The sequence below is a fragment of the Pelodiscus sinensis genome, chromosome 8 (assembly GCF_052426305.1).
Source record: "Pelodiscus sinensis isolate ZL-2025 chromosome 8, ASM5242630v1, whole genome shotgun sequence".
In the NCBI taxonomy this organism is placed as follows: Eukaryota; Metazoa; Chordata; order Testudines; family Trionychidae; genus Pelodiscus; species Pelodiscus sinensis.
Genome location: NC_143059.1, coordinates 71,324,106 through 71,336,298, shown reverse-complemented (window position 1 = coordinate 71,336,298; position 12,193 = coordinate 71,324,106). Strand labels below are relative to the sequence as shown.

At 44.6% G+C, this 12,193-nt stretch overlaps 1 protein-coding gene across 3 annotated transcripts in view; it reads left to right on the top strand.

Annotated features, from left to right (window-relative positions):
- Positions 1 to 12,193, top strand: part of CNNM2 (cyclin and CBS domain divalent metal cation transport mediator 2) — a 226,621-nt gene that overhangs the window by 180,909 nt on the left and 33,519 nt on the right. For all 3 annotated transcript variants that reach the window (XM_075935558.2, XM_075935556.2, XM_006120865.4), the window contains exon 2: positions 8,901 to 9,044. In XM_075935558.2, coding sequence (XP_075791673.2) covers positions 8,901 to 9,044 — 144 coding nt within the window. The remainder of the gene's footprint in view (positions 1 to 8,900; positions 9,045 to 12,193) is intronic.

Below are 12,193 nucleotides of genomic sequence, written 5' to 3'. Positions count from 1 at the left end.
CTACGCCAATCGTTAGGAAGCTTTTCCTAATATCTAGCCTACATCTCCCTTGCTGCAGATTAAGCCAGTGCAGCTTTGTCCCAATTATCAGTTAATACCTTGCAACTTCATAGTTCGGTACTAACATTAGCACTTGGAGAATGATTGTGACTTGTTACTGCCATCACCTTTTTATATTGGAGAAACTGAGGCTACAGAATCTGTAAGAGCTGAGGTTAAAAATCAGACATTTTCGCCGCCTCCGCCTAACGGATTATTTCCAGCCCACCGATGAGCAACACACTGACCTTGCAGCTCCCCACTCTCCCCGCCAATCTCACAAGAGGAAGGCAGCTTTCTGGACCCCTACTGAGAATTGTGATGAGAGTCTTGACTTCTACATCGATTGCTTCCACAAACGTGCATGGGCTGACAAACAACAACATGTAACCTCAGGCATGGAGAACGTGATTCTATACACAGCCTCGAAAACAGTTCTAACATCATAATCAAAAAGGCTGACAAAGGGGGCGCTGTAGTTGGCATGAACAGAACAGATTATGAACAGAAGACTGCCAGACAACTCAACACCAGATTCTACAGGTTTCTCTCCTCTGATCCCACTAAAGAATATAAAAAAAACCTAAAACACAACTGCTCGTGAAACTCCCTGATACAACTCAGGACCAAATCTACACAAACATTCCTCCCCCCCCCCCAATCCCCGACCAGGAGTTTTCTATCTACCACCCAAGATACACAAACCTGGAAATCCCAAACAACCCATCATCTCAAGCATTGGCACACTTACAGCAGGATTATCTGGCTATATTAGATAATCTCTTCTCAGACCCTCTGCTTCCAGCGCTCCTGGCTATCTTCAAGACACCACCGACTTCCTGAGGATACTACAGAACATCAGTAATCTTCCTGAAAACACCATCATCAACATAGAAGCTCTTTACACCAACATTCCCCAGGAAGATGGATTACTGGCTATCAGGAACACTATGTCCCTGATGACACCACTGCACACCTGGCTACAGAGCTCTGTGACTTCATCCTCACCCACAACTATTTCCAATTTCAAGACAATTTGTATCTTCAAGTCAAGTCAGCAGCCCAGCCATGGGCAGCCGCCTGGCCCCACAATATGCCAACATCTTTATGGCTGACCTTGAGCAATGTTTCCTCAGCCCTCACCCCCAGCACCCTGACTCTACTTAAGCTACATTGATGACATCTTCAGCATATGGACACACAAGAAGGAGACTTTTGAAGAATTTCACAGGGATTTCAACAACTTCCACCCCATCATCAACCTCAGCCTGGACCAGTCCACATGAGAGATCCACTTCCTTGACACTACAGTACAATTACACGGCGGACACATTTCCACCACCTTATATCAGAAACCTACTGACCGTTACACTTACCTACTCTAGCTTCCATCCCAGACACGTTTCTCAATCTATTTTTTATAGCTAAGCCCTCAGATACAACTGGATTTGTTCCAATCTCACAGACATAGACAAACACCTACAAGATATACCTAGACTTTAGTAAGGCATTTGATACGGTCTCGCATGATATTCTTATTGATAAACTAGGCAAATATAACTTAGATAGGGCCACGATAAGGTGGGTGCATAATTGGCTGGATAACCGTAGTCAGAGAGTTGTTGTTAACGGTTCTAAATCCTGCTGGAAAGGGATAACAAGTGGAGTTCCGCAAGGGTCTGTTTTGGGACCCGTACTGTTCAATATCTTCATCAATGATGTAGATATTGGGATAGAGAGTACGCTTATTAAGTTTGCAGATGATACCAAACTGGGTGGGGTTGCGACTTCTTTGGAGGATAGAGACATAATTCAAAATGACCTTAGCAAGTTAGAGAAATGGTCAGAGGTAAACAGGATAAGGTTTAATAAAGAGAAATGCAAAGTGCTCCACTTAGGAAGGAACAATCAGTTCCATACATACAAGATGGGAAGCGACTGTCTAGGAAGGAGCATGGCGGAAAGGGATCTAGGGGTCATAGTGGACCACAAGTTGAATATGAGTCCACAGTGTGATGCTGTTGCAAAAAAAGCAAATATGATTCTAGGTTGTATCAACAGGTGTGTTGTAAGCAAAACTCGTGAAGTCATTCTGCCACTCTACTCTGCGCTAGTTAGGCCTCAGCTGGAGTACTGTGTCCAGTTCTGGGCACCACATTTCAAGAAAGATGTGGAGAAATTGGAAAGGGTACAGAGAAGAGCGACAAGAATTATTAAAGGTTTAGAGAACATGACCTATGAAGCCAGGCTTCATGAACTGGGCTTGTTTAGTTTGGAAAAAAGAAGATTAAGGGGGGACATGATAGCGGTTTTCAAATATCTAAAAGGGTGTCACAAGGAGGAAGGAGAAAATTTGTTCCTCTTGGTTTCTGAGGACAGGACAAGGAGTAATGGGCTTAAAGTGCAGCAGGGGAGGTTTAGATTGGACATTAGGAAAAAAATCCTAACTGTCAGGGTGGTCAAATATTGGAATAAATTGCCAAGGGAGGTGGTGGAATCTCCCTCTCTGGAGATATTTAAGAACAGGTTGGATAAACATCTGTCAGGGATGGTGTAGGTGGAGCTTGGTCCTGCCTTGAGGCGGGGGGCTGGACTCGATGACCTCTCGAGGTCCCTTCTAGTCCTATTATTCTATGATTCTATGATTCTAAGATCTATATAGAACATTCTTAAAACTGAAATACCCACCCAGAGAAGTGAAAAAACAGGTTGACAGAGCCAGAAGAGTACTCAGACATCAGCTACTTCACGACCGGCTCAGAAAAGAAAACAATAGCACACACTTGTCATCACCTACAGCCCACAACTTAAACTCCTCTAACACGTTATCAGCAATCTACAACCTATCCTGGAAAATGACCCCTCAGTCTCACAGAACTTGGGGAACAGGCCAGTCCTCGCCTGCAGACAACCCCCTAACCTCAAACAAATTCTTTCCAGTAGCCACACAACACACCTCCATCATAATTATCCAGGAGCCCACACCTGCAATCAGCCCCGATGCCATCTCTGTCCACGCATCTGTACAAGCAATATCATCACAGGACCTAACTACATAAACCACCACATCCGGGGCTCACTTAACAGCACATCCTCTAATGTGATCTATGCCAGCAATGCCCCTTCCATGTATATCAGCCAAACTGGACAGTCTCTACAAGAAAGAATTAAGGGACACAAATCAGATATCCAAAAAGGCCACACACAGAAACTTGTTGGGGAACATTTTAACTTGCCTGGGCACTCATGAATTGATATCAAAGTCACTGTATTGTTTCAGGCCAATTTCACAAGCCAAATTCACAGGGAAGTCTTAAAACTTCGGCGAGTTTTTGCGGCAGAAAATATAGCATAAGCTGTGATATCATTAGCATATTTTCTGCCATTTCTTTTTTCACAATGGGTTTTTGCACAAAAAGAAGCAGTGTAGCTTCCATTTTGCACAAAACCCCTGTTTTACACAAGATCCTTGTGCCTCTCCCGGAAATGTAAAATGTCTGGTATTTTCTGTTTTTCTTGGATGGAAGGTCAATTGGGACATTCTTCCCCTGCCGCGTCTGGTGGGGTGGGGTGAGCGGGGTTTTTTTTTTTGCCCCCATCAACCAATTTTATTCCCGCCATGTTTGGTATTTTTTGTGAAACTATCTGGCAATCCTATCTGTTTGGTTAGGTTTTTCTGTGATTTATAACACACTTCAGCTGTTCGTTGGGGGGGGGGGGGCGGGTGTTTAATTTTTAGCTTCACAAGATGTGGAAACCCTGTTTAAATTATCACTAAAAGACTTAACCAAAAATTGGTTGCCAATAAAAGTGGAGCTTGGTTCTGTTAAGGGTAACACGCAAGGGAAGAAAAACCTGGTGGTGAGCCTTATTATGCATCTTTAAGATGTATAAAGAAGGCCCAAAAGGCGTATGGTTTTCCTCTTAGATTTTTTTCCTGCTAATTGCTGTCTAGCCATGAAAGATTGATGACTGGGGAACCCAGTGAAATGATATCATCACTGGAGTCCAGAGGGCAATTTGGCCCCATGAGAGGGGATGGAACTTATAGCCAAACTGTTTTTAAAATAAAATGATAAAGGTGGGGTGAGAGGTGTATATTTTTATTAATATCTATTTTACTTCAGTGATTACCATTCTAGATAAAGTAGGTTTGCTAGAGATGTACTCAATCGAACCCAGGCCTTTAACAGACAGATTAACTCTCTTCATAACATGTCCCATCAAGAAGTCCTCCAGCAATGCTAGAAAAGGGCAATCTTGACATACTTGATATTTCTGAGGTAACAAGACAGAGTAGAAACCTGGAAAAGAACACAAACCCTCCCGGCCTTCTTTTCGCAGCATAAAGAGGTGAAAAAGTGTCCAATCCCTTCTTTAAAACAATTCTTTATAGTTCACCTTTTACAAAAGAAATTTGCCTAAATAAGGGTGGCTGATGGTGATAGCTCATTTTCCCGCATTAAGCGCCATCCACCAAAATAACAAGTAGGGTTACCAGGTGACTTAAAAAAAATACCGGACACACTTGATCTCAGATGCGGGGGGGGGGGGGGGGGGGGCTGGCTGGGAGGAGGTGGGTGTGTGGGGGGGGGGAACCGGCCAGCGGGAAGCAGGGCTGGCAGGGGAGGGAGGGGTCGGGGGCAGCGGGACTGGCTGGGGGAGATGGGGATGGGGACTGGCCGGCGGGAAGTGGGGCTGGCCTGAAGGGGGGGTCGGGAGGTGCGGGGCTCGCCAGCGGAGATTGGAGGAGAGTCGGGGGGTCGACCGGCCGACGGGAAGTAGGGCTGACTGGGGGGGGAAGTGTCAGGGACAGCGGGGCTGGCTGGGGGACTGGCCGGTGGGAAGTGAGGCTGACTGAGAGGGTGTTGTGGGGAATCGGGCTGGCTAGAGGGTGGGTAGTGGGGGGGGGGGGAATCAGCCGGTGGGGAGCGGGACTGACCCGGGCACACGCAGATCCCTGGGGTGCTTACTTTCTATTTGAAATGTAAAATTAGATAAACCAGTTCTTCCTTATTGTGAAAAGTGCCATAGATATGGAATAAAAGGCTGTGTTTTATATAATCTAGAGCTGAAACAATTTAATAGATTGTGGATTGCTCGGGAAAGAGAACTTATTATCCTCTGTCTTGTGTGCTCAGCTCTATACTTTCTTTTATTAAGATCATTTCTGTCCATCTTTTTATTAAGATCATTTCTGGGATGTGATAGAAATCAATGGCTCATTGAAAAGAATGGTCCTTCTAGTTTGAAAATAAATGTCTTGACTTCTGGAGCTTGCCTTGATGTTACCTTCAGATCTTCAGGCTAATATCTGGCCAGTAGGGTTGCCAGATGGTCTCCCAAAAAATACCGAACACCAGGGCTAAAAATTTGTCACGGAAAAAGAAAAAAACACTCACACTGAACACACATCCTATATTAAGTATTAAACTTTATTATAAACGCTCAACAGTCTGCATCCTACATCATATATTTTGCATTAGATTGTGCAGCTTTTATCAATTTCTTATTTTTAAAAAACTCTTTGACTTCCAGACAAGTAAAAGGTATATTAAGAAAACAGCACTCAATCAGCACTCAATCTATTCCATTCATCAGTCACTCCTTCTCAGACACAGTCAGCTGAGGGCTCCCAGCGCCGATTGCGCCCCGCCTCCCAGCCACTCCCCCGCCAGGCTTTTGCATGCTACCATAAGCTCCCAGCGCCGATCGCAGCCCTGCCTCCTAGCCACTCCCCCCGCCAGGCTTCTGTCCGGCGCCCTGCCAGAAAAACAGAAAATACTGGACATTGCACGTGTCCAGTATTTTCTGATTTATTTTTTTTTACCGGACAGAGGGTGCAAAAACCAGACTATCCGGTAGAATACCGGACACCTGGCAATCCTACTGGCCAGTTTTTGCATGGACAGCATTACATCCAGCTAATGTCATCTCAGAAGTAAATGCTGCAGGGAACAAAGAAGGCAACTAGTTTTAAATGGTGTCTTGTGAGAAATAGAGGTTGAGAGATCTGGAAATCTCACCAGGGACGCAAAAAGAAAAAAATGCTGATAAAGAGAGATCAGTGAAACTTTCAGTTCGCTAAGCATGTTGATCTTTTAGCTTGCAAATCATCATTCTAATAACTTACTCTTGAATAAGGTCTCTTCAAGATAAGACTCATTGGTGCTGTGGAGTTGGTATTTAAAGTATGTCCATCTGCATCTAAACGAGTAGCTCCAAGACAATCAGATTATGCAGTAGTTACTTTGGTGAGAATATCGCCTAAGTGGAATGGAAACTTCATTTTGAGTCTAATATTAGACCTTGCTTTGGAAAATTCCTTTTAAATGATTACAAGCTGGGAATAGCAAAAGAATTTAACTTTCGACAGACAGCATTCACCAAGAATTTGTTTTTAACTGCTTATGTTGGGTCCCTGGGAAAGCAGATGTGAAAATCTTACCGAAGTGAATTGACTTGACCTGATGCAATGTTTATATCAGTCGTTGATAAGTTTTCCTCCCTGGTCTAATTTGTTCAAGATATTTTCATTCTTTGAGCATGAGTGAGCCTGGGTTGGAATAGTCTGAATGCCTGCAAGTCTGATAATCCAAATCTTCATGCATCCAGACATTATTGCCTATAAAGGGGTCTGAGGAAAGGAAACAAAAGTTGGACTATTTTGGTCGTGTTCCATGGCTTGCTCCACAGAGTGGGTGAGTTAGATGTCAGGCAGGAGACCAATAAAGGGGATGCAACATAATATTGCCCAGTTTACGATAGCCAGCGTGCATTGAGACCACCATACCTGTACTTCATCAGGTAGCTTGGGTCTTGCTGGTTGAGTGTGTCTTGGCAAACTCTTTAATCCTAGAGTGTGAGGCAGTTTTCTACTGAGCTTTGCAATTAAGTAAGATTCAATGATGGCTATAGAAATTGGCTACCAAATATGCTGCTTTCTTTAATCTATGGCATTATCATGTTCTCATGACACTGCAGGTGGCAGAGAAGATTGTAAGAGTATTAGTGCACTGTGAAATAAAACAGCCACTGATGGCATCAGAGGGAACTTCATTGTCACTAGCACATCCCGTTTCAGCTTTATCCTCTTCGCTGGAGTTAACAGTACTTTGAAATCAACCTGAACTTTTTGATTGACTAATTTCAAAGTACTCTTTTTCTGAAGGAACTCTCTTTAAATAGTATCCCTTACCTTTAAGAAATGGTAATGCCAGTCTCATGTTTGGTGGGGATTGGGGCCGAGGAGAAGGCAGGGAGAGACCACCACCAGCAAACATAATTGGATCTACCCCACTCCCCCCACATCTGCCCTGTGTACATGCCTGCCTGCTGCTACTTCAATTTCAGCTTTGTTGCTGATGTTACAGAGTGTGAGGAAATGCATGTATGGGAGCTCTGTGCCAGCAGGGCAGAGGGACGATGTCCTGATGCTGGTGTAAAAACAGGACATGAAGTTGATCATAAACAAAACAATGAAATGGACTTAACGCAAAGGGTTGACAAATGCACAGGTTATACTGGGAGGAATGTTCATTATGTCTAACTGTTCAGCTCTAGCAATCTTAGAGGCAACTTGTGGCAGCAAGAGGATAAGGATGTTAAGAGGCGGGTAACTGACTAATCATGTAGTCGATACAATTCGTATCAACTACACGATTAGTCAGTAAGGGAAGGCACTCTGTTCTGACTCACGCCGGAACCACCCCTGCTGTACCTCTGCAGTTTAAATGTCATAGAAGCCAGGTGCCCAGACAGTCCAGCTCCTACTACATTTAAACCACAGTGGTGCAGCAGAGGTAGGTCCCAGACCGGTGCAAGCCAGGACCACTACTGCTCTGCATTTTAAAGATAGTAAGATCCGGGCTGCTCACACTACATTTAAAATGCAAGGCCACAGCAGTCCCGGACCAGTGTGGGCTGGGACTGAGATGGGCTTGCTCAGTCCCAGCTCACGCTGTGTCCAGCAGCCCCTGTTCACAGCCAGCCCCAGCCACCGCAAACAGAGGCTGCTCTGGCACTCTCCCCACACTCCTGGGCTGGCCGTGGGCAGATGCTGTTCCGGCAGCAGTCCCTGTTCATGGCGGCCTGGGCTGGCCACGAACAGGGGCTGCTGCCAGAGTAGTCTCCGCCCACAGCCAACCCAGGCCACTGTGGACAGAGGCTGTTGCCGGAGCAGCCTCCCCTACTATGCCTCCCAGGAGGCACCATGGAGACAGTGGTAGGGGGAACCAGGCACCATCACCTGTTCTTCCCACTTCCTTTCTGCCTTTTTCAGTCCCAGTCTGATACAGAGGTAGCGGGGGGGAGGAGGGAAAGCAAGTAGTCAACTCGATTACCCAATAAGCTTAGGCTTATCGGGTACTCAACTACTTGCTTACATCCCTACAACAGGAATGGCATTTTCATATGGAAATCTGATTTTTTTTCTTCTAGCTGACAGTGTCCCTTTAGGAATCTATTGGACTTAAAGCAATGGGCTTAAACTGCAGTAAGGAAGGTTTAGGTTGGACATTAGGAAAAGCTTCCTAACTGTCAGTGTGGTTAAATACTGGAATCAATTGCCCAGGGAGGTTGTGGAATCTCCATCACTGGAGATATTTAAGAGCAGGTTGGGTAGACATCTATCAGGGATGGTCTAGATGGTGCTTGGTCCTGCCATGAATGCAGGTTACTGGACTCAATGATCTCTCAAGGTCCCTTCCAGTTCTAGTGTTCTGTGATTCTGTGACTATGGTTGCTGTGTTCTAGAAGTATGAAATATAGTTTCTTATGAGTCTGTATTTTCATCCTTTGCTCATAATTCCATTTCTAATCTCTGAATCTAAAGTCATAATTGTTAATCTGTCTCCCTACAGGCAAATCTCATCTGGCAATAGTACAGCGAGTCAACAATGAAGGGGAAGGGGACCCTTTTTATGAAGTCCTGGGGATTGTCACATTAGAAGACGTGATTGAAGAAATCATCAAATCCGAGATTCTAGATGAAACTGATTTGTACAGTGAGTAGAAGTTTCTTGTGCTTTTTCTTTAAACGTCAAAGATTTGTTTGGAGAACGGTGGTGACGTATTACTTCAGATCTAGCAGATCAGATTTCCACACAGGTGCAAATGCCGGCTGCCGTCATTTTAATTTCTGCAGTATTCCCCCCTCTATGCTGAACAGGCAGCTTTTTTGTGGAATCCTTCGATCGCAACAGTTTATGTGAACAAAACATCAGTTTAGTTATCGTTTCCCCACTTCAAACAATCATATTCTGTGACCTTAGTGCACTTCTCAAGTTCTCTGTGCTTCTACTTATTTAATATCCCATCACCCCCGAGAGCTCTCCATGCCACTCCCATTCTCTGCTAGAGGGCAGTGGGTTGGGTTCTCTTCAGAGTTGGTCGCTGCCAGTGAATTGGTAGGGACACAGCAGTGATGAAGTACTTGTTTCCTTAGGAACACTGTTTACTCAGTCCATAGGGCACCACTTAACATTAAGGATGGAAAAGAATTATATTACTAGGAAGGTGTCATGGTTGGAGCTCTTGACTGAGACCCAGGGGATCTGGGGTCTTTTCCCAGCTCTTTCAGATTTCCAGTCCCACTGTGGTCCAGTAACCTAGTATCTCCCTCTGCCCAGGTCCTGCCTCTATAGCTGGGGTACAAATACTGGACGTCTTTTCTCCTGTCCTTAATTCTCAGTCTTAACTGTGATTTAGATTTGTTGGGGGTAGGCACAGTCTCTTAGGCCAGGTCTGCACTCGACCCGGAAGCTAAATAGAATAAGTAGCTGGAGCCATACTATCTTAAGCCGAGTGTGGTGCCATCCTCACAGCAGGAACCTTGCCTTTCTTCACTCAAGAGCGGGTGTACGGGATGCTGGCGGGGGCACCCTCTGAGTTCAATTTAGCGCATCTTAACTAGACTCATTAAATTGAACTTGGGAAGATTGATTACAACAATGTCAATCTTCCACAGAGTGAAGACAAGATCTTACTGTGTGTTTGTGCAGGGCTTAGCACATTGGGGCTTATAAACACAATGGCAATGCAAATAATCATTTGAAATACCCCTATGCTTTTCAGATATCCTTTGCATCACTGTTCCTTTCACTTTCTGTAAATATTAGTGACTCTTTCCTAAGTCTATCTCGGCAGCTTCCTGATAGTTTGTTATTCTCTGAGCCACTTTCAGTTGATCATTATCTTACCAGTATTCAGGAACCCAGAAGTTCCTATATGGCAGTTCTTAAAGACACAGTACTTTTACCTTGACTGTGTTTTAAAGGAGGCAGTGCGACTTAGTAGAGAGAGCAATGGACTCGGCCTCTGGAGACCTGGGTTCTGTTCCTGGCTCTGGTCTTGTGCATGTCTTGCTCCCTGCTCTGTGTGTCAATTTCGCCATCTGTAAAATGGACACAATGGTACTTTCCTCCTTTGAAAAGTTCTTTGGGACCTACTGATGATAAGCACCAATAAAAGAGAGGCATGTAGAATTCTGACATCATCTGTGTAATAGAACTCTCATTACTGTCAATAGTGGATGACAGTAGGATTGTGGTGCAATATTTTAAAGCAGGATTCGTGATTTCATTTACCCCGCAAAAACGTTTTCCCTTGGGTGTATTGTACCTGCCTCTTTGAGGATAGTGGGCTCTCCCACAGGTCAGTTGTACTATGTATTCTTTTTGATATAGCTCTTTTGCTTTTTTATTAAGAGAAATCATTTGGATTATTTGATATTTAATATTGAAAATGAAAAGGGTTGATTAGACCCTGTATTTCAAGGTCTTGGTAGGCTGATGAACTAAATCTGGTGAACATAAGTCTATGTGAAATTTTTCTTCCATGGAGAGGTTAACTATTGAAAGTGTATGTAGTATCAGATGGGAGAGAATTCCCCAGGCTTCCTGGAAGATACTGTCCAAAAGCATCTGTTATGAATTAATACAAAGCATCTAGGGGACTTGTTGGCTCATTATGAAGCACTGGAATCCAGTCCACCAATTGCAGCAAAGGGTTTGAAAGAACCGGGAGCGAGGGGGGATGGCTGTGTGCACATAGAGAGTTTATGGGATCATTAAAAGTGTGGCAGGTTTGGTATTTATATTACTTTAGTATTGTAATAGTCGCTCCAAATATGTGTAGTGAAGTGCTTTATGCATGGTATGAGAGCAGCGAGTAGGAGGAGAAGCATGTGAATTTTGTAGGGGTTTGATATCAACGTTGTCTCAACTGCTGGTTTCCTTAACATTCAGGGATGGTTGTAAAGGGGTGGAAGTTAACCCTTGTGCAGCCTGAACTGTAGTCAAGCTTCTTGTATGGGAAGCATCACTCAGTGTGAGTATTTTATAAGCCAGGCTTATAACACCACCTATAGTTAACACCACCTATAATACCACCTGTAGTTCCTATCATCCATCTGATTGCAATTACTTATAACTTTGCCAGACTTTAATCATTTGGGCTGAAATTTTCCATGCTGGGGCTCAGCATCATGCTGTTACATTTTTCAGTCAGCATTACTCAGCAATTTCCAAGGAAAAGGCTAAACAAAAATGTATTATGCCCATCATGAACATTTCTGGCAGTTTCGTTTTGAAACAGTCTACTTCCCCCATGCTTTGGAACAGAGCTGTGACATTTGCCAGGAGGGGTGTGGGCTTTGTGTTTGGGAAGGGCTTTTTGCCACCCCCATGAAAACCTGCCCAAATTTGGCTATGTTGTAAGCCTTGGAAAAAGTGTAGTTTGCACATGCACAGTGGACTCCCAAAGGCACTCTCTGCTTTGGGCATGGTTCAGCCTGGGGCAGTTGCAGTTCTGGGTGGGATCATGTCAGGGCACCTGACTTGTCTGCTGCACTTTCCGTAAGGCCTGGTATCATGGAGGAACCTGTGCAGCATTGAGAAGGGAATGTCTGATGCAAATGCTCAGGGAGCAAGAGGTGGACGAGAGAGAGGAAAGTAGAAGGGGAAAAAACGCTGCTGGAGGAGGGAGATCTGACGAAGAGCCTGAGGGCATAGGGGGAGAAATGGCACTGGCTGTGGGATAAGGAGACCGGAAAAGGACACAGGGACTGGGAACAGTGGGGACCAGCATGTGAAAGGGAGTAAGGGGAAGAGAGAGATCAGATAAGGAGCTTGGAAGGGGCGAACTAGAACTGTCA